General features: G+C 40.1%; 2 protein-coding genes across 5 annotated transcripts; one reads left to right on the top strand and one right to left on the bottom strand.

Moving 5' to 3' along the window:
• Positions 1-18: 18 nt before the first annotated feature.
• Positions 19-5,032, bottom strand: rnf215 (ring finger protein 215). 2 transcript variants are annotated; one of them, XM_048242559.1, is made up of 10 exons: positions 4,817-5,032; positions 4,402-4,557; positions 3,920-3,991; positions 3,725-3,810; positions 3,574-3,628; positions 3,303-3,407; positions 2,900-3,016; positions 2,669-2,812; positions 1,908-2,010; positions 19-1,588 (listed from the first exon to the last, which is right to left on the bottom strand). In XM_048242559.1, exons 1-10 carry the CDS (start codon positions 5,030-5,032, stop codon positions 1,575-1,577), a joined length of 1,068 nt encoding a protein of 355 aa, XP_048098516.1. In that variant the 3' UTR covers positions 19-1,574. The 2 variants fall into 2 exon arrangements, with proteins under 2 accessions (XP_048098516.1, XP_048098517.1); XM_048242560.1 differs by having other exon boundaries at positions 1,908-1,972.
• sec14l8 (SEC14-like lipid binding 8) lies at positions 4,935-22,085 on the top strand. Of its 3 annotated transcripts, none has more exons than XM_048242558.1 (13): positions 4,935-5,063; positions 5,610-5,825; positions 7,025-7,100; positions 8,784-8,827; positions 10,100-10,162; positions 11,393-11,581; positions 11,922-12,017; positions 12,304-12,364; positions 12,676-12,759; positions 12,918-13,024; positions 18,461-18,600; positions 19,242-19,411; positions 20,798-22,085. In XM_048242558.1, the coding sequence occupies exons 2-13, from the start codon at positions 5,772-5,774 to the stop codon at positions 20,926-20,928; spliced, it is 1,215 nt and encodes a 404-aa protein (XP_048098515.1). In that variant the 5' UTR covers positions 4,935-5,063; positions 5,610-5,771; the 3' UTR covers positions 20,929-22,085. The 3 variants fall into 3 exon arrangements, with proteins under 3 accessions (XP_048098515.1, XP_048098514.1, XP_048098513.1); XM_048242557.1 differs by lacking the exon at positions 4,935-5,063 and adding an exon at positions 5,156-5,530 and having other exon boundaries at positions 5,640-5,825; XM_048242556.1 differs by lacking the exon at positions 4,935-5,063 and adding an exon at positions 5,156-5,530.
• The last annotated feature ends 369 nt before the right edge of the window (positions 22,086-22,454 follow it).

The raw sequence follows: 22,454 nt of genomic DNA, 5'->3' as shown, positions 1-22,454 counted from the left end.
TAGAGAGACGAGACACAATTAGCTCTTGCAACATTTTTAGTGATCAACAAATGAAATCAAAGAGTTTACAGGTGAAGACAGGTCCAAGCAGACTCTCCCTGATAGTTGTGTGTGTGTGTGTGTGTGTGTGAGAGTGTCTGAGAGTGAGTGTGAAGGTATCCTCTGCCATGCTGTGATTGTAGACATTTCCAAACATTAGGTCTTTACAGGGGCTGTAGAGACTAGTTGACAAGCATTCAAGGCTTTTAGCTCGTAAACATCAGCTAGCTGTTGAGGTCAACTGCGGGTGAGATCATTAGGTGGAATTTTCCAGTAAAACGTAGTGAGTGCCATCATGCAATGTTCAACAACATGCTTTTTTTTGTAAGAGGACATTTTTATGATTGCTTTTCTTGAAGCAAGAGTAAAAGATAAGGAGGAGGGGGCAACAAAATAAGTAGTTGAAGCACTTATTCCATGTCAATTTGTTAAATGTCCGCAGAATCTTGAGCCAGCACGTGAGAACACACGTGTTGAACATCTCGTGGTGGAAGGTGACCTTCCAACCTTCCCTTAGGTCAGAGGTTGACCCTTTTGTATTTGCTTAAACGTTGTATCCCAACATCAGTACAGAATTGTTTTAAGAGGTATGTCATAATGAGCCTCTGCGCTGCTGTGGAGGAGTTAAAATGGACAAATTCCTTTACTGTTCACCTGACTTCTGGCCTATTGGAGTGCCTTGAAATGTTAAGAACTCCTAGTAATACACCATGTTAAGTCCTGTGCATATAAACACTGTTCTGGTGTATGTTTGGGTGAACCAGCCCACATTACCAATCATACTGAGCATCTATTTTGAACACTGACCATGCTGTTAGGGTTTTGTAGGGTTTGTAACAGACAAAATATATAGTATAATTATTTCCTATACTTAATATAGGATTATTGGATATGGATTAATAATTCTCCATTGCATGTATTTACTGAGCATATTGGTAGTTCATCTGTATTCAGGGGCTTGGTCTAAAGTCTGAATTTAGAGTTAACATCTCTGGGTATAAATAGCCATGCTTTGGATTAAAAACATTAATAAAAATATATATATTGTTATACAGTTCCAACAGTTGGCTCAAAATATTTGTGTAACATTCCTATTGTGCCCACTGCAGGCATATTTGCAGAGAACATCCTATCCATCGGTCCTTCGTTAGCTTTAAATGGTGAAGAGTTTCATACAGACTGACCCAACAAAGATTGCGTGCCAACAAGCAGAACTAAAAATACAGTACTAAAACTTGAGTGTAACAGAATCTACTCACTAGACTACTGTCAGAAGAATACTGTTCAAAGCCATTGATACAGAAATACTATTCTTTCCTGTTCCTGTGGTTCAGGCAGCTGTTCATCCCCAGGCTGCCACAGTTTGTTTGTCTGGGGTATGAGCAATGTTTGTGCAGTCGTTTGAGATCCGCTCACACCAAGGGATCTCTTCTGTACAGTACTCGGGAAGACATGAGTCTATTTCCAGGTCACATACACATGTCCAAAAAGGGCTGTCCTTCCTCCTGCCCCAGTCCTGAACGTTCCACCAGCTATCAACAAAAATTACCTGCAGATAACAAAGAAGATGAGGTTTTCTGTTGGACTTTTTTCCAACTGTCACGGTGGGAAATTTGTGTGTGGGTACATTGTTCTGTTAGACTTGGCATACCATTGAGTTTGTGTAATGGAATGTTACATGGAATATGTGAAAATAGAATTGAACAAAGTAGCCCACATGAGAAAACTCTCAAAGCTTAGTCATGATTTTGCATGCAAACTTAGTATGCAAGAACATATGGTATACTACATAAGAATAACCAAGTGGTCAGCATTTTAAGTCACTTTAAGTTTCATATTATGTTCAACTTGATCACTGTTTCACTCACCCAATACGCTACGCTTGCATAATGGACAGGTCTGCTGAAGCAACAACCAAGGGTCCACGCAGTCTCTGTGGAACTCATGCATGCAGGGCAACACTCTCAAACACTACAGGACAGAGCAGGCACGTAATTCACTAAAAATACAATATCTCATGACAAATCCACCACATTATAAGAGAAATCTGGCGATTTTCCACACAGATCTCCGTTTCTTGAGGTCACTGTTGAGTACTGTTGGTATGAAAATAAAAACGAAAAACAATCGGTTTTACCTAGCTCAAGTTGTTGCAACCAACAGCTAAAGCAGCAAAGCAGTTACAGTACAGCACTACACTCTGGGGGCATGTACATGGAGGCTCATGAACATGCCCCCAGAGTGTAGCACTGTAGCTGCCTGGAATCTCTTAACTGTTGGCTGCAGCAACTCAAGCTAGTTAAAACCGATTGTTTTCGTACCAACAGTACGGGGGTGATAAATCTCCTACAACAAGAGCCCTATGCCATTGCTTTGTTAGGAGAATGAAGCCATACAGCTCTTCTATTAGGAGGTTTACCACTTACTCTGAGTTAACTTACCCAGGTTTGTCACTAAACCACGTACTTGGAATACCCCCTTGGATGACCTTGAGAAACAGATCTATGTGAAAAATCACTGGATATCTCTTTTTAGTGTTGGCTAAGACAAGATGTTGATCAGTCACCGCACTTTAAAACTGAAGACAATTTTTTTCCCCTTGAAAAAGTATCTCAAAGTAAAGGTATACCTGGTTGTTATTGAACTGTTCTAGACAAACAGCACAGTTGTCTGTTTCTGTAGGCTGTGACGGGTCCCCCCATGTCTTTGGTTGAATGTAAGTTCTTGTTTTCAGAGCTGACAGCCTCTTGATGATGTCCTGCTTTGGAAGTAACTATAAACAGAAAGAGACAGACATTGAAGATCGCAGGATTCTGGATTCATGTTGTTCTTTGTAGCATGACATCTGTGGGTCGCCTACCTCCAGGTCGTCACTGAACTGGTTGTCCTGATACTGCCAGCGAGCTTGAACAAGAACACCGGTACAGAGGATGAGCGCTACTAGAACTACTGTGTTCCACAGCTGCTGCAGATATTTCTGTAAGAAAGCCATATTTACATTTGAATGTATTCATTTCACTTACATCCATTTACATTTACAATGCTGTGCACATATACACCCATGACACAGGTGGTTCTGGTGTTGTGTTGTTTGGGAAATTATTCATCAGGTGTACTGCACACACAACACTTGCTTGTACACTACACAACACAACACTGTGCTGTGTGTATTTTCAAAGGAAAACACTGGGGAAGGTTGTGATTTCAACACTGATGGAAGTACAAACTTGTTTTATTTTTTAGAGTGTCGCTGTCTCCCCCACCTGGACCTGGGAGTTGGTCTCTCCTGTACAGATGACCCCTTGCCACTCTCCGTACAGACCGCCTCTCGATCGCCCACAGCTCGACCACAAAGTCAGAGTGGCCCCCTGTAACCAGGAAGTAAGAGTAAATCATTTAATCATCAGTGATGGGTGACATGAACCTGAATTCCAGAGTAATGTTTCAAATTTAATATTAAAATGTGTTAATTCACCACCATCATGTATTAGTGGCATCCTCCAGATTGACCTAGTAACATGGTAAATGCCTCACCAAGTTGTCCTTTAGAAAGGTCTTGTATGTGATTTTCGCAGTGGCGTGCAGGCCCCTGTGCATACACAGAAAAGAACTAACATTTAGTCCATGCTTTCAGTTTCAGAGATTGAATCAGTAAGAAAGAAGGTCAACATTTTACAGAGATTACCTAAGGAGTGCTCCAATGAGTTTTGTGACATTTTCCGATGTCTGAATAACTATGATTGGTTTTGAGAGCACTTGAGAGAGATCCATCTATCGAAGAAAGGCATGTTTACATCATCTGTGCCCATCATAACAGCATTGAATAAGCATCAGGCTATCACATGGTGCATTCTAGAGCTGAAATCGGTGTTGGACTTACCTCTCGGACAGTGTTTTGGTTGAGGGCCAGGATAATGAGTGCAGACGCTCCTAGAACAAGTGCTCGCTTCATCTTAAAACAAACAAATTAACATTTTAAGTAGGCACATCATGGAGTCCTTGTCTAAAAGCTCTTTTTCAGTGTAATTCTCTTTCAGTCTAAGACTAGGGTTCCATGTACAAGAAATACCCTATGATATGCCCTACAAACCTAAAGATAGTTTACTACAAGGGATGGAATGATCTAGCACTATGAGCTCAGTGTCAGTTACTGAGGAAATGGCCATCATTTAATTTGGACAGCAGACCTAACATGCAAGGCTTGGGAATGGTACATTACACTCACACAACTTTGTCTCTGCTACACAGGAAAAACAAATCTACTACACTGACATTTAAGTTAATACCAAATACTCACAAATTTAATTTTGTGTGTGTGCTTTTCATTTAAATACTTGCAGCTTTTCGTGTCTTTCAGCCTACCTTATTGACCATGGCAGTTGCGAAGGACTCTTGACTACCAACGGGACTTTTGCCATCTTCCACTTCGACAGGGACGACACCTATCCAAGGATTCGTTGCCTTACTATCTTCCTTTGGCTCACGTTCGTCGGCATTTAGGGTTTCATCTTCATGCAGCTGGTGAAAAATAAATAAATAAAATGATGCGTAATAAGGGCCTGGCCGCTATCTGCAATAAAGACGCCTGTTAAGACAGGCAACGCGATGTTGCTGAATGACAAGCTTGGTGCATAGCATTAGACCGTGTGAATTAAGAGTCCCGTCTGATTCACTAAACCAAACCCAGACAGGGGATAGGCTACTGTGGTTTTGACAGAGCAGTGCGCAATGCTGCGTCCCCCGACAACGACATCACATTTCGATTCAGTCTACTTACTAATCGCAGGTCTCCTTTAAGATTGTCATTTTCTTTTCTATCCGGGCTCTTGTCGCTTAAACTACCCTCGATCACTTCTCCGCGTAAAGTGCTACTGATGGCCTGGCGTCCCTGCAGAGAGATTTCCACCAAGGCTACCTGTTCAGCTGACATCAGACGCAAGCAAAACATAGACGCAAACAGAATCAGCTGAGCAGATATAGCTTTGGACCCCATGATGAACTGTAACAACAACGATTGAGTATTGGTAAATATTAAATGCCCTGCATTATTGTTGGAAATGTAGCTACTGGAGACTGCTGTGCAGAATGTAAACAAAATGACTTCCTGGTATCACAGGAAAAGGCTGGATAGAGTTGTGCTATAGGTCGCCATCTGCCGGAAAGAAAAAAAGTTTAAAGTAGCCTTCTGACGATGCTGCTAAGCTCTGAACAAAAAAATAGAACATGTTGTTGCGCATGTTAAGATTTTAATGTTTAAAAGAATACACGATTTAGTTCGGTTATCGACAAAGCTATATTTGAAGCTTTAGACCTACAATACAGAGCTACAAAGCTAGTGGACGTCACAACTTGGCATCAGTGACCGTAATAATCACTGGCATGCCTCATGGAATTGCCATTCGCACACATTGATGAGGGGGCGCACGGGCAGGCAACAGTCAATCCACTCAGGATGCCTGGCAGCTCAACAAGTGTCAGCGTTGCATCGATGGTAAGGAGGTGAATCATTAGGCTGTGTCGATATATTTTATCTATCATATAATATTAATTTGTTTTGTTCATCATTCAAGCAATGAAGACAGACGTTTTACTGTTATTAGCGCAATACGGGTTGAAGACCTTGTGAGCGCCCCCAAAGGCTGCCTCCATCAAGAGCCTCTGCACTAAAGGGAGGAAAAAGAACTTCTCTCCCGGTCTGTGCCTCTAGCGAACTGTCAAAACACACTGCCAGCATGAGTGGACATGTCGGCAACCTGAGCCCAAAACAGGCTGAAGCTTTGGAACAGGTAAACCAACCTGTTGGTTCTTCAAATACTACAGCTATGTAATGACTGTGGCACAAGTATGGTGACGCTTATTCGTGGTCAAGCTACACCAGTTTGTAGTAGGCTACCAGTGTCCTGTAGGCTGTAGTGTAGGCTACTAGGCCTACATGTGTTTTAAACAAACCAGTATGATGCCATAGATGAACATAATTCATTTGGCAACTGTTTGAGGCTGTTAAATGACTTGTTTACCATATAGGCTATATTTCGGAAATGCCTTAAGATGTCAGATATTCACCTTTCCTAGTGTGGGTTTATCTGAATCAGTCATACATTACATTGGTTAAGTAAGATTATTACTCTTGTTTATTAGTAGACTTAGCTCATTGACAAGCTACAATAACATTGGCTAACATCCTGATTTTACACCTGTTATTGCCCTGCAAAGGCAAAAGACCTTTACTCGCCAGCGTGTGTAACTGAGAAATCTTGGGGTCAAACTTAACCTTTGGCCCTTATTGGGAAGTTACTGTAATCTGCCTTTGTATTATCTGCTAACAAATAAAGAGCCGTGCCAAGGCACTTCACTTTGATGCATGGCTAAACAAAAGCAGAGTACCTTAACTAAACCTCAGCGCATGGATAAACAAAGGCAGACTACCTTAACTGACCTTAACTCAACGTCAGCGCCCTAACACAAAAGAAAAGAACCGTAACTCGGGAGTTCATGCGTTCTGCCTTGGTTTCTCTTAGGCTTTAGGGGGTTACTGTTTAAATAAATAATATAATAATAAAAAAACAACCAAATTGACTCAAGATATTTCTCCACATGGTAAAGGAGGTCTTGAATATCACAAAAATGACAATAACTAATTTTCGACCAAAGATGAAGTTACTTCCTTTTGCCTTTGCGCGGCAGTGTAGCTCCTATGATTTTGACTACTATAATATTGCATTTTACATCACTGACCCCTAATAAGACTAATTTTGACACTGTAAATGGTGGAGCATGTTCTTAGTTTTAGCCTTTTTCTTAGTAGCTGTAATGTAGTCTGTAATCTGTAATACATAGATAATAGTGGTCACTGTCTGTGGCAAAACTTGATTTACGATGAGAATTAATGAGTAGATTCACATTTATTGTCATTACATTGTCCCCTATGTCTTCTTCCATGGCTTTCGCACGGCTGCTCTCTTTTCTTCTCCACTGTCCATGCTAGTTTCGTGAGAGGGTTAAGGACATCCTTCCTGAGTGTCCGTCACAGAGCGACCACTTTCTGCTACGGTGGCTCAGAGGTGAGAGGCAAAATAGTACATCTTCCCAGTCCACTTATTCAGCTGAACAGACAGCAGTTGTTCAGTGAGTTGAATGAGTCAACCTGTGCCACATGCAGACAGGTGCCAGGCCTGATGTCAAGTTTTCAAGACTGTTTTCCATAATCGCTTGCATCTATGCTCATCATTTTGCACCAAATACAGTATAGTACAGTGGGTTCAGTTGTTATATATTAAAGTAATTAATTCTTGATTACATGAGTTGAGTTTCACATCAACAGCCAAGTGCAGCTGTAGTTACAGTGGCCACTTATCATTGTTTAGGCTAAGTGACGACACACAGGCCAAGAGACAGACAGACCAACATGCATTGTGTAGCTCTTGTCTTCGCGAGCTTCATTGTGTGAATGAGGCTTGAGAAACACAGGCCTTGTGCCACAGGCCGAAGACAAGCTGGGCTGAATCAGTGCTAATCTGCAGTTTAATCAGATTAAAACTGCGAAACAAACGGCTGAATGTATCGGTCAAGTCAATGACAATGGTGCCCAGTGTTCGCTGTGCTTTACACCTCTGTGCACTTATTGTGGTGCATTATTGTTGGTTGTGCCCAGCTCTGAATTATTTTCCCCTTTGCACCCTGGGTTCTTTTCATTTCTGGATTTTTTTTAATTTTATTTCTGAGACAGTACAATAATTGTTAGACCTACTAAGTGCTAGGATGAAGCCTGAGATACTATGGATGAACACATGCAGTACTCTCACTCTGCACTGCACTCTCACTCACTCTTTCTCAAAGATGTGGGTTAAATCCTCACGTCCGACTCCCTGAGAGCATTAGGTCTGAGTTGTGGATCCACAAAGCTCCACATTAAACACCCTAATGGCTACAGTCAGCTGTCCAGTACTTAGATAGTATTACACGCTTAAAGTCCACATTGTTGTAGGTCAGCAGCGCCGTCAAGGCTAACTGTCTAACTGTCACGTAGGGTCCATTCACTACGACAGGAGCATAATCCAGAGGATGTATCTAATTAAAGACCCTTTCAGCACTAGGTCGTTGTTATTTATTTGAGAGGCAGACGGGATAGGGCATTAATGGATATATTTCTTGTACCTCTTTACACTTTTACGATCCACACACGTTTGTAAGGAGACAGACAAGATGTGAAGCACATGTGATTTGTGATGCCCTGCTACACTTTTTAAGTATTAAATGTTCTAATCTGTGACTCCATTAGGTACTGTGGATCTCTGTCGTACCACTATGAGGGAAGTGAAATATGCTTAGCTGCGCATTAGCATGACTGGACTGAATTTCACTCATTAGCCCCATAACGCTGCATTGTGCTGCAAGCTCCTGGCATTAATATTTATTCCAAGGAAACCGCATCAAGCCTAAGCTTTCCTGATTTCTCCTTTGCCATAGTATTTCCTTCGATGATAGGCTACATGTCTGTGTAGGTCATTGCATTGTAACCATCATATTTGAGTACACCCTGCCTGTATTTATTTGCATGTTTATGTGTTAGCAGATAACACACTAAACTGGTCAACCCCACATAAGTCTGTCTGAGCCTACAGCCTTTACATTTAGATGTGTATCTTACCAGTAATGTTCGTTGTCTTTTAACTGTATTGTCTCAATCTCTCTCTTATTTCTATCTCCCCATCTCCATGCTACTACCACTGTTTCTTTTTTTTCAGCTAGAAATTTCAATGTTCAGAAAGCGGAGGCCATGCTGCGAAAGGTATCCCATGTCTCCTTCCTCTCACTGCCTTAGGCTTTGCATGGATAGGTTTGGACTTACTGGTTTAAATGAGCAAAACAACACAAACCTCAAGGCTCTTTGGAAACCAAATCCAGATCAAATGCCCTGCTAATTACTCAGGGGGTTGATTCAGCAAATTAGACACCATCAAGGCAAAATAGAAATCATGAAAAAAAGAAGAAATAATATGATTGGGTTGAGGCCACGTCTAACCACTAAGCACCTCAGCATTCTGATTGCAGTAAAGCCCAGTCTTAAAGGAACCGGATGTAAGAAATGTATTTCAGTTAATCATAAAATGGCCCTGATAAGTCACTAGACATTAAGAAATCATGATCATTTCAAATACTAATATCACTGACAACAGTAGTCCGGCCAGGATATTGTCATTTAAAAAGTGAAGTTGCAGCCCTCAACTGATGTTGATGTTGTGTTTTGTCATGTCATGTTGTGTTTTGGCCTGACGCGCCACCCTCCACCTATCTAGTAATCACGAAGTCAGTAGTGTTTCGGCATCCGGGTTGGCATCCTCGAGTCAGGGGGGAGGGGGAGGGGATACACTGCTCTACAGTAATTTGAAAGTGATTCCAGTACCAGGTTTGGCCACAATCTTACATATGGTTCCTTTAATATTGCTTAAATAGCACCTTGATTTGTGCAACCTCATGCTACGGCTGACAATGAGTAACAACATACCAGTCTGTGATCCAGAAGGGATGTTCACTCAGAATCCTGTATGGATTACCTCTAAACAGAATACATTGTAGACTAGTCTTTGATGCCTGCTTACGTCTTCTATTATACTGTAGTTTGAATGCTATTCCTAATTTTAAGTCACTTTGGATGAAAACATATCAGATGAATTAATAAAGTAATGTATTAAGTGAGTGCCATGTCTTTCGGTTGTTGGCTTGTTTGAGCTGCAGCTGTTAAAGCTCTCTGTCAGTATCCTCTGGGGTGATTAATGGGACAGTGCTGACGAATCAAAGGATATTATATTGGGTGTGATAATTACACACAACTAATTACTAAAATAATGGGTGTAATTAAGGTTTTAGCTGCTTATCTGGTCCTGATAAGGACCCCAAATGGGTTAAGTCTTCCTCTGTTTCTAGGGCTGATTCTCCAGCCTGAAAACACTGTGCCACTCAAATAAATATGTCAGTGCTTTATGGAGATAACTGCTGTTTTGTTGTCAAGCCTGTTTTGTGTTATTTTGGTTTGAGTGTAATCAGATCCTTTCTATTTCAGCATCTGGAGTTCAGGAAGCATATGAAAGTCGATACAATAACAACAGACTGGAGGCCACCTGAGGTAAACAGCTATATGCAGGGTTCCCACAGGTCATGGAATTTCTGGAATATCATGGAATTTTGGAAAGCCTATTTCAGACATGGAAAGTCAGGGATTTTTATCATTTTTGGGGCAAAACCATGGAATATCAGGGAATTTTGTTGTAGCAGTTTAAAATGCACTTGCCAAACTACAATAATACAAATATTTACATTCAGAATTGGTGTATATGTGGTTATTAGCTTTACTGATTGCCTGAGTAGCCCAACTTTGTTTATTCAATCCCATTTATTCATCTCCCGCTCTAAAAAAGTAAACACTACGTGGCTGCTCTGAAATTATTGATCAGTATATTGTTCCATTCATTATATAGTAAGTCATGGAAATTCAATTTTTTTTTGTCAGGGAAAAGTCATGGAATTTTACATTTGACTTAAAGTGGGAACCCCGTAATATAATATAATGCTAAACTATTGATAACCACAGTGGAATTCTCTTGAAGGCTGTTCTGTTGGTGATATTTTTCCCCACAAAAGTTGATTTGTTAGTGATTTTGTTTTTGATGGTAAATAGGCTTGGTTGCTGTGTGAAATCCCCTACCTATAGCACTAGGAATTTTAACTTCTCTCCTGTGTATATTTGAAAAAATATATGGAAGCTACTGTAAGTAGTTCTTGTTTTTAAGCAACACAATACTGTTATAATACTGTTTAAGCAACACAATACTGTTATAATGAGATGTAATGAAGACAATCTTGAGTCTTGAATCTTAAACACGTTCCAACCAAAAAAGGTTCAACTTAGTTGGAACATGTTAACCCATTAGGAATTACCTCAGCCTTTCCGTTCTTATGTAAGTGCATTGCGCTAATGACAGGGGATGGACATAATTTAACAAGCTTTACAAATTAAATGCAATTGTTTTCTAGGTCTCCATCCAGAACAGCACCAAAGCAGTAGCTGCTAGTTGTATTAAACAACTACAATATTTGCTCCATAATTATGAACGAATAGTTGTAGGTGGACTTTTTAAATTTATATTATTTGTCATTTTACTATTTAATGCATTGTACCAGGTAGCCTAAAGCAATTTGAAGTCCACTGGCAGGGCTCGAGTCTTTGATGACTAACAGCATTTCCTTTTCAAATTCTAAACTACACCCACATCTGGATGCACCTGTATGTGAAGGTTGTAGGACGTGCATGTGGAGAGATCAGTGTGTTTGATTTGTAGACTTGTCCACTGCATAGGTGATTGAGAAGCACCTCTCTGGGGGTATGTGTGGCTATGACCGGGAGGGCAGCCCTATCTGGTACGATGTCATCGGGCCAGTGGACCCCAAGGGTCTCCTGCTGTCCGCCTCCAAGCAGGACTTCATCAAGTCCAAAGTCAGAGACTGTGAGATGCTGCAGAAGGAGTGTGACCTGCAGAGTGAGAAGGTACCTCTCGCTGTCTGTGCACTTCAGTGCAGACCCACTCATAACAGAAATAAAATTGCAATTTGCATGTTGTCGTGTCATCGTATGAATCTTGTGATGTGCTATGGTGCGTATAGAATAACTTAACTGTTCCTCTGTGATAAGTTGCAAATATTTTATTTGTACAGTATGTCACTCTGTTTCTAAATGTCTTATTTATAAACATAAATGCATTATAATATCGTGTTAGTTTTCGAACATGACTCATTTTAGTTTGTCCTGACATTTGCAGATATAGTGAGTCTTATTTATCTTTAATCCCCATCCTCTTTCCCATCCTGTCGTCCCTTTCCCATCTCAGCTGGGTAAAAACATTGAGTCGATTACTATGATTTATGACCTGGAGGGATTGGGAATGAGACATCTTTGGAAGCCGGCCATAGACACTTACACAGAGGTGGGCATTCATTTAAACTCATTTGTCAAGCAGGTTCATCTTGTAATGGCCATCATGGTTTCCCTTGCTTCTGATGTGGCACAACTTGATTTTGCTGATTTGTCATTGTTTTTTGTATGTGGCAAAACAAGAAAAGTAAAAATGTTTTGTTTTTGTATTCCTGTCTTTTATTCTTTAATTAAACCCCTATGTAAACCTAGATTTACTAAACCTAGTTTAGGCCTAAACTAGGATTGATTTAAACCACGTTGGTGAAACCCACCCTTGTTCTCCTTTACTGCATCAGGTACTCACTGCGTTTGAGGACAACTATCCTGAAGGCCTCAAGAGGCTGTTTGTCATTAAAGGTAAGCTTACTCAATCAATAACTTCAGGAGCATCTCTGTGTCTTCATATTTCTATTCTATTTATATGTATCTATTTATAAAAACTAGCTTATACTTTTGTCCTCAATTTCCTTGGAATCAATATAGTATCTATTTATAGTATGCATCCATCCATCCATCTAGTTAATTGCAAAGTAGTGCTTGTATTGTTATATGTTTAAGTTTATGGGACCAGATGCTTTTATCCAAAGTAATGCATGTGCTGATGCCTCTTCCTCACTGAGCTTATGGCTTCCCTGATGCTACATAACTTTAAGTTTTGATCTCTGTAGCTCCCAAGATATTTCCTGTGGCATACAATCTGGTCAAACACTTCCTCAGCGAAGACACACAGCGCAAGATCATCGTCCTCGGGGGTGAGGTTTCACTTCTTTCCCTTATCACATAGCATCTCATTGCTTCAGTGTTTGTTCACAAGCCAGCTCACTCAGTCTCTCACTCAACTGACATCTGGCCCACTGGTTCGCTTGCTCTGGTGTGTTTTTTTTTTTTTGTGTGTGTGTGTGTGCTGCAGCCAACTGGAAGGAGGTGCTGCAGCGACACATTGACCCCGAGGAGCTTCCTGCCGTCTACGGGGGAAAGCTGACCGACCCGGACGGAGACCCACGCTGCAGGACCAGGGTGAGTGCAGAACCCCAGGGGTCCCAGCGGCACAGGTTCACACACACAGCTGCTGAACAGAAGCTGCGTAGTTCATTCATACACACAGCTGCTGAACAGAAGCTGCATAGAGGGCCACCATGTAGTTTGTGCTGCACATTGTGCTCAACCCCAAGACCTTTGCAAACCCAAACCCTTTATTTAGTACAGTAATTTCCTGTGTATTAGCCGCATTGTGTGTAAACCGCAGGGCAGTGTTTTATGCAAGTTAAAAAAACCAAAACCATATTAATACCATATTAACTGCCCCCGTGTATTAGATAGATAGATAGATAGATAGATAGATAGATAGATAGATAGATAGATAGATACTTTATTGATCCCCAAGGGGAAATTCAATGTCTCAGTAGCATACAGTCACACACCTTATATTAACCTCATAGCTGATGAAATTTTGCAAAATCAATCTATAAACCATGGCTAATAGTTACACATAATTACGGTATGAGTTTTTTTTTTCCAATTCATCAAATACAGAACGCGGCAGTAAGAAACCTCATTTACTGACACTGCTGTGAAAAATCATAACAGACAGAAGTTTTGGAATATGTCAATATATAATTAATCCAATGTGAGGTTGTCGGCCTATTTATTTTTAAACATGCAACAATTTCACACCCACGCGCTCACTCACGCATGCATACACACACACACACACACACACACACACACACAAACAAACACACACACCCTTAGTATATGACTCAGTATGCGATGGCCTTTACTTTGCACTGTTAGATCCCACACACACACAGCACTTCCCCCTAGTTTGCTTTGAAGGTTTCACAAGATACACAGTCATTAATATCAGTTAGTATTACTGTGATTGGACAAGATCTGTGAAACAATATAAGCGCAAGCTTATACACAACACATAAATAAACACAGGGTTCCCATGGATCCTACCTATTTTTTGTGTTAGAAAAAGGAAGAGATCACATAGGCTACAATTATTGTAACAGGTTGCAATGCGTATTTAGGCATTCAAGCCTTTCTCTTTTTTTAATTCTTGTCTATTAACTTCTTTTAAGCCTTATAGTTCTCATCATAAAAATTCTCAGTTTTGCAACAGTTCTTATTACCATGGTCAGGGTCTCAAAATGTGCTGTGTATGCTGCTAGAATTTGAGAAATTTGGGCCTGTATTGCCCTTGAAAAGTCCTTGAATATGATGTTTAAAAAGTTTGTGGGAACCCTGTAAACATGCGCGAAGAAAGGCTGGTAAGAACGGACGGAATTGAAGCTTTAGCTTGATGCTCAGCAAACTCCCTTGTCTCAAAAAACACTTGAAAAGATTCCATGAGTCCACTTCTTATGTTTAACTGTTTACTTAAAACTCAAATCAACATTACAAAAATAAAGAAAGTTATCCATAAAATATAAACATTTCGAGGGTAGCATGGAGAGAGAGAGAGAGAGGTCAAAAAACTATTTCGCTCCAATCTCCTTTCTATTTCCATTCCCCCCCCCCCTCCCCACATATCAAAATAAAGCACCCCAATAGTGGGCATCAGAATCACATTAAAAGTCCTGCTTACAGAGCAATTCAATGCATTTTAACATTTTTAAATCATATTTATCCTTTTAAAGAACTTGTACCTTTTTAAATGTAAAAATATTTTAACTTAAATAGACTACTTTTAGGCTCCTACAGGGCATCTCCTGTCTTGATATATAGTTTATCCACACTCCCTATCCTGCGATATTGCTTAAGCCGCATGTGTTGCACCCATCTACCCCTCCAGCCATATATCATCCAACATTGATTGGTTTAGTGCTTCTTGCTTTGTGTAGATGAGCATGTTTATCAGCTGAGTAATGCTTTGCTCTACACGGGTGTGGCAAGTATTGGTAAAGCCATGTGCTTGTAGATGACACTAATATGATCGCGCTGTGTATAGTCAGGCTTGCTTTGTCCTTTGCTGTAGCAGTGCTTGCCATTGAACAGTGGGTCATAATCTCCTGGTTATGAAAGTGGGTAGTGTTTTTATTAGGGCTTTTGTGCAGAAGCCAGAACGTGGAAAGTTACCCCACTGGACTTAAGCAAAGGAATTTCCCCATTTCATAAACATGCATAAGAACCAGCGCTCACATGGCCCACAAAGACATCACGTGGTGGGTCTGTTGTAAGAGGAAGCCCTGGCAAATCCTCACATGGGCTAATGGCAGTTTTACTTCCTGATTTCACAATCATGTGTTCGTTGGTTAGAAATGCCTGCTGCGGTAACTCACCCTGACTGCACCCAATTTACAATCTACTTTCCTGCCCCGCTGCAGCCTGCTCTGAAGGGGTTGAAGGGTCAGTCATGTGGCGGTTGACAGATACTGCCTGCAGACATAGTACACTGATGTGAAATGTGTCAGGCTTTCTTAAAGTAGCAAAAGACATAATATTGTCAAGACTCTCTCTGCCAGAGACTTACTTGTCTCATTTGTTTGTCCTCTGTAAATTATTGATTACATGTTTTATTTATTTTAAATAACTCAGAGTAGTAGTTGTTTTTATTATCATTGTGTTTAGTTCTACTTGGAACAGTCTTATGTAGAAGACTTTGTTTTGGGGCATGGTCTGCTCACACTGTTTAGCCAGTGGGTGCAGGTTCAGGACCCATTGTGATGAATTAAGAGATTTCAAGTAGGCTACTGTCCAGAATGGTAACTGTACAATTACCTGAACCCTTTTTTAACCACCCCAATGAGAGTTCCATATTTGCCATGGTACTCATTCTGAAATAGAACCACCCTGGTTTCCTGGCTGAAGCTTGGTCACCATTTTTTTTTCTGCTGACTCATCAGTCATGTGGTTGGAAGGTTGGGCTCTGGGGACAGACCTGAAGCAGTAGACCACTGCAGGGCCAGGCCTGGTTAACCTTACCCAGAATGACTGTAGACGTGTTGTCTCTGCCCCTTTGTAGATACATAGAAAAAGGTACAATCAACCATCAGGAGAAGAAGGAGCTCCCAAGAAAGCCTCACAGGACCTTTAACAAGCTGTGGGAAGTCACAGCTTCTGGTGAAGTGAGCTTTCACAAGTCCATTTTGTTTTATTTATTTGTTTGTATTAGCTAGCATAGGAGTACAGTTGGATGGATGAACAATTGGAAAAAACATAAACGAGTGTGGAAATGTCTGACTGAATCACTGTCACATTAAACCATTCTGTTTTGTATCCAATATCACTATTGGCCTAGTTTATATCATTTGTAATGGAGAACATTTCAAAGGGAAGGTACTGTTCAGTACTCATGTGTTTGTAACCTTCGATACAATGTCCACAAACTAAAGGAGTGTGCCTGTACAAGTGTTATTACAATGTATAAACCGTGATGGAAGAGGAAGTGGAATTGCTCTTGTGTGTTTGGATACAAATGGAAACTCTTGCAGAAAAGTCTGTTGCAGTTCTGAGAAAAGAGCAGGTCCTACATGTGACAAGTGAACGTGACATCCCCCCCGCTCCTCCATCCCTCCCTGAATGTTCAACTAACAATGTGTCTACAATCTCCAATAAATCTCATTCAAAATTCTCTCTCTCTCTCTCAAATGACAGATTTTTGAAGAATTGTACTGAAGAATATGCTAATCTGAATACCTGTGCTAACAGAAAGACTCATGTGGCAGAAGAAGAGATATCAAAAGAGAATACAAATTGACTTCTAATACTGCACTAACAACAGTTGAGTTGAGTTTCTGAAAAAACATGCAAATGACCACAGACAAAGTGTTGTTCATCTGAATTGCATGAGCCATGCAAATGCTTGTTTTACACATGCTTGTTTTGCAAATGCTTGTTTTACACATGCTTGTTTTGCAAATGCTTGTTTTACATGCTTGTTTTGCAAATGCTTGTTTTACACATGCTTGTTTTGCAAATGCTTGTTTTACACATGCTTGTTTTGCAAATGCTTGTTTTACACATGCTTGTTTTGCAAATGCTTGTTTTACACACGCTCCTTAGGGAAAACAAAACTGCTGCAGGTATATGAGAGACAAACAGCAGTGAAATCCATACAGTATGTATAATCCAATTATGTATTGTATATAGCGGTAATTCAAAAAAATTCTGCAGGGAGAGTTTCACTCAGCAAGAGTAAAGAGCACTGTGTTACAGTGTCAAAAACAGGAAGAGGTTTCTGTTATTTACAGACAAATAATTATACTTTCAGACATTTTCAATAGCTTTTTAAAATCTAACAAACCTGAGGACAGAGGAAGTAATGCACAGTATTTATTTTTTCAGAGGTAAATTCAGTCCTTGAAATTGTATATTTCTTTCACTGTTACATGCCAAGTCTGATGTACACTACTGGGAAAGGTTATGCTACTATAAGCCGTACTAAATCACTCTTTTAAGTTAATTTCCATAAATTCTATTCAGTGTGCTTTTGGGATGGATCGCCCAAACCCGAAACACCAAAAGCACATCAGCGAAATGACAACTCCTTTGAATGAGTCCTCATTATCTGCCATTACTTCTAACATCTGTGTACGACACGGATAACCATAACAGATAACCAAACTGACAAATGACAACATTTCCAAAGTAAATTGTCATCCATAAGGTTAGGCTCTCTGTGCAAGCTTGATAACAACTGACTGAAAAAAAGCAGGATAGATCATCACGTTATGAAACTCTCAAATGAACAAATCTATTATTTATTTGGACATTTTGGGTGATTTAAAGGTGTTGTACAGTGTCCTAATTTCCATGTGCATTTCCAAAGTGCAGAGCTTGCAAGGTAAGTAAGTACTACATTATATAATACTGAATAGATGGAGTTATGGTAATATTCAAACATACAATACTGTTACATGAGTCGTTGTTTTTATTATAGTACATCACAATATATAAACTAAATCAATCATATCATTGATGATAAATAATGTATATTGCATCTTATTAAACACACCCTACTAGTGCCACCTCCTGTGTTGATATTGTGTTGGAGGAAACTTACCAAAAATGGTCTTATACACAGTCCTGTGGTCTATTTTAGCCAATGAAGTAGAGATGACACAGAGAAGATGGTTACATTCTGCAGCGACTTTAAAAGTGAAGCCTATAGAAGACCTACAGTAGCTTCCAATTTAGGCAAATTGTGAACAAGCAAAATATTAGTGAAATGTGACCATATGAAGTTGGGATGTAACATTCCTAAAAATATATGTGATCATCTCTGATAAATTGTTTATTCTTGAAATGAGATGTATATATTTTTTAACTTTTGTAAAGAAAATAGATTGGATTAGATTTATTTCAAAACCACAGGTAAACATTATTGGTGTTTTTATCATGTTTCTTTTACATGCTTTCACCGAAGTACTTTATTTACACTCATGTCATTACATTGCTTTGTGAACCTCTCAGCAGCCCCCTGTCCATGTGTTTCTTTGGATGCAGATCAAATATGGTGGGCAGGTGCCAAGGTCATACTACGTGCTCGACTCCATGAATATCCAGTATGAGAATGTCATCACCATCAGCAGAGGCTCCTCTCACCACCTGGAGTACGAAATGCTGATCCCAGGATCTGTACTGAGGTGAGGGGGCAGCAGCCATAGTCTGTGGCCCACTGGTGGTCTGTGAAGGTATTGCAGATGGTCCCTGGCTAGGCATGAATGAACGATAACGTCGCACTGTGGTAATCACTGTTTTTATGTCACTCACAACAGTGGTCCTCCTCACTTTGTTTCTCGGTCAGAATGGTGGTCCCTTGGTTACAATCAGTTAAAACCCCCTTGGTCTACAGTGTATTTGAATAAACAAGAAAATATATGTTTACAAACAGGCTTAGGTTTGGACATTGATTTTAATGGCAATGTACAAGACTCAATTAGGGAATGTTTAAAAACACTTTTGCTGTTACTTACTCATAGTTTTTCAGTACATTTTTAAGCATGTGGACATGATTATCTCTTAGCAGCTATCCAGTACATTTATTATCTACATTGTTTGTATTTTCCTGTTGAGACTGCCAGTATCTGCAGACTACCAAGTCTTACAAAAGGAACAAAAAGACCAAGACACGCTTTCTCTTGCTTGTTCAGCCACCCTTTTCTCTCCCCCTCCCTCACTCTCTCTCCTCCTTCTCTCTCTCTCCCTCTCTCTCCCTCCCTCCCTCACTCTCTCTCCCCCCCTCCCTCACTCTCTCTCTCCCCCTCCCTCACTCTCTCTCTCCCAGGTGGCAGTTTGCCAGCGATGGGGCAGACATTGGTTTTGGGGTGTTCATGAAGGCCAAGCTGGGTGAGTGGCAGCGTGCCAGTCAGATGAAGGAAATGGTGGCCAGTGACCGGTACAATGCCCACCTGGTGCCAGAGGAGGGCTCCCTTACGTGTGCCGACCCGGGAGTGTGTAAGTAAATCCAAGCAAAGCAAAGTCAGTGGGATTGAGCTGACACTATTCCAAAGTTATAGGACTCACAGTGTTGGGTATCAAACCCAGGCAAACCATTTCTCAAGTGAGAGGCAATGGCTGCTCCACTAAGATAAGAAACTTTATTTTCCCTCTAAGGGGAAATTTGTCTTGGGCTGTAAAGTGCATTCGCTGTGAACAACAATCACATACATAGGGGACAACTGTCACATACATACAACAATCACATGCAGGATATGACCCTGATACAGGGAGAGAATAGCCCTTAAACTTTGTAAGGCGGCAAACAGGTTAGACAATCACTCATGCACGCGACAAGTAAAAACAAACAAACAAACAACAAGGTTTACAGCGTCAGCACTCGCCCGGATCGCCAGCAGAGCGGCTATGCGCTAGTTACAGTAGGCCTACAGTTGGTCACAATGGTCAGACACAAAAAAAAATACATTACATTTTTTAAAATGTGGGCCTGTTTTTTGTGTACACATGTTTGGTGTATTTATATTTACATATGTATTATATTATGATTCAAGTAAAGGATAATGGATGACACGGTGGTCTGTTCACAGAAGTTAATGCATGGTCGAGGTTGTAAAACGGCCCCGACGCGAAGCGGTTTAAACCTCGTAAGTGCATTAACTTCTGTGAACAGACCACCGTGGAGTCCATTATCCCGCTTATTCCACTGTTGCCACTTGCGTTGTGTTCATGTTACAATTTAAACGTTTTAATCGCTAAAACTTGTCTTGTTTGTAGAACTACTTTCTTCCAACACATATCAACTAATTTCTTAACTTGCAGGACAAATTGCCGTTACTAGTTCTAAATAGATGGTTGCTACGGCCAAAGGCCAGTCGTTAGTTCTATCCCTCCCGTTGTCAAGCGGGCGTATCCCAAGATTCTGATGAACTTTAGCTTGGAAACATCGCTATTTTACTTAGCCTGCTGTCATCCATCTAGCTAAAAGCCACCTCCGTCATATGCTACAATGTTGCCATGTTCTGAACGTCTGCATTTTACAGCTCAGATGCAACGTGACAGTTCATTTAAACTTCACAACGAGTTCGGCAAATTAATATACAAGTGTGATACGGCCCACAAAATGGATCTACTTCATAGGTGTGCAAATAACATACGGTTAATGGTCGTTCTAAATTACGTAGGACAATGGGAAATTCAACCAAGCAGTGGAATAACACAATTTAACATTGTGACCCATGTTGAATGGACTCATACTTGCTATATACAATAAAAAATGTATAGCTTTCATTCAACAGCAGTATGTATGGCAATGTAATATTGACATGGTGTAAGTGGACAGTCAACTGCTACATGTTGCACATCTTTCCTTTCTGTGATTTCCAGATGTCCTAAGATTTGACAACACCTACAGTTTCCTTCGTTCGAAGACCGTCAGCTTCACAGTGGAGATACTACAGTCGGACAGCCAATCACTTAGCGAGAAGAGCGGGACTACAGAGGCCCCCAGCCAATGAGCTGCTGAAATATAAACACGTATATGAACATGGATATCTATATCTGTATGGAAGAAGACGTAGGAGTACATCAAATTAATTACACAAGGTTTTATGAAAACCAGGACAGTTGGGATCCTGTCGGCTGTTTGAGCTGTTGTTTTTTTAGCCACCTAGATTTGCCATCAATATATATGCATATAAACATGCATTGTGTATGAGACAGCATGTTGAAGCCTGATCATATAGAGCGGTCAACATCAGCTAACATGGGGCAACACAGCCATCCCTACTCAGGGAACAGACATGAATTGTTCGGATAGTGCTGCAACAACCTGGTTTACTTGAATATATGAGTACTTAGATTATTTATGAGAAGAATAGTCTTACAACTGATTTTGGTTTTCATCATCACTTTTCTTTTACTCACCTTTCTTTCATCAGCCCAATTTATTATTTAATATCAATGTTTAAAAAGAAAAATAATTATGCACTTTATTTTGTTAGAATGTTAATTGTGAAATAATGCAATTTCAGTTATAACATAACAGAAGTTACAGTTAGGTTACAACTTAAATTGCAAAATCTCCCAGATAATCTGAGGCATTTCTTGTTTTGTTTCTTTTTTTGAGATGTTAATCACACATTGACCCAAGCATTGCTTGCAGCATTGAAAATCAATTTGTCATGACTATGTGACGTGTGTTGTCACTCAGTATGATCACAATAACATCACACAATATAAAATAAGAAACTAATAATGAAGTGCATAGAGGTTTTGAGTCTTAAATGAGTCCATAATTTGACAAGTGCTTTGAGAAATCATGTTTTTCCCCTTTGGCTGTTGAAGATCAACAAACCTGGTGTGCTCAGAATATTTAGATACATATATGTACATGAATGTAGTTGTTGCTATTACATTCAAAGTTATTCACTAAATGCAGTCAGTATTATCCATCCATAGGTTGCCTGTGTTTAGGTAGCAAAATGTCAAATTAATGTTTATTTGTGATCTTAAACGATTAAATGTCTGTTAACTTAACAATGAAACACAAAATATAGTCAGGTATTTAAACTATATGTGGTTTACTGCATTTGAGTAATGCACTAACTAATGTCAAGAAAATGGTTAAATGTACCATAATCACAAAGAGCAAAATAAAAATGTTTTTAGAATACTCTGTGTGTTTTGTTTTATTCTGACAGTGAAATGTCCCAATAAAAGCACTTTATGGTTATGGAACACACAAAAATGACTATCCTTGTTGACAAGAAGCAGATGCATGTCTCACAATTAACCACAAGAGGGGGATATAGTGCCACACAAGAACTGGCTCATCAGCCTAGTCTGTCATCACTCATTTTCATGATGCATTCTTATAGGTCTCCATATAATAAGCAAAGTCAAATTAGCCTACAATAAATCCATAGCTAAATAGTGACTGATCTGATTCAGACTGGGGAATACGGCTATATGCCCTCTTGTGTCTTGCCCTGTCAAGGGTTAGGGTTATGTGCTTTGACTTCCCTCAAATCTCGCTCACGCC

This window comes from Alosa alosa, chromosome 5 (genome assembly GCF_017589495.1).
Source record: "Alosa alosa isolate M-15738 ecotype Scorff River chromosome 5, AALO_Geno_1.1, whole genome shotgun sequence".
NCBI lineage: Eukaryota > Metazoa > Chordata > Actinopteri > Clupeiformes > Clupeidae > Alosa > Alosa alosa.
This window is presented reverse-complemented; position numbering and strand designations above follow the sequence as displayed.

What these genes read in the sequence shown, in the direction of transcription:
- rnf215 (XM_048242559.1), bottom strand. Translation starts at nt 5,032, where the DNA reads ATGGGGTCCAAAGCTATATCTGCTCAGCTGATTCTGTTTGCGTCTATG. An exon ending in CAACTGCCATGGTCAATAAG is followed by an intron (nt 3,992 to 4,401) that starts GTAGGCTGAAAG and finishes GTTTGTTTTAAG; the next exon opens with ATGAAGCGAGCACTTGTTCT. An exon ending in CCTTTCTAAAGGACAACTTG is followed by an intron (nt 3,408 to 3,573) that starts GTGAGGCATTTA and finishes TCCTGGTTACAG; the next exon opens with GGGGCCACTCTGACTTTGTG.
- sec14l8 (XM_048242558.1), top strand. Translation starts at nt 5,772, where the DNA reads ATGAGTGGACATGTCGGCAACCTGAGCCCAAAACAGGCTGAAGCTTTG. An exon ending in CAAGATCATCGTCCTCGGGG is followed by an intron (nt 12,760 to 12,917) that starts GTGAGGTTTCAC and finishes TGTGTGCTGCAG; the next exon opens with CCAACTGGAAGGAGGTGCTG. An exon ending in ACCCACGCTGCAGGACCAGG is followed by an intron (nt 13,025 to 18,460) that starts GTGAGTGCAGAA and finishes CTTTGGATGCAG; the next exon opens with ATCAAATATGGTGGGCAGGT.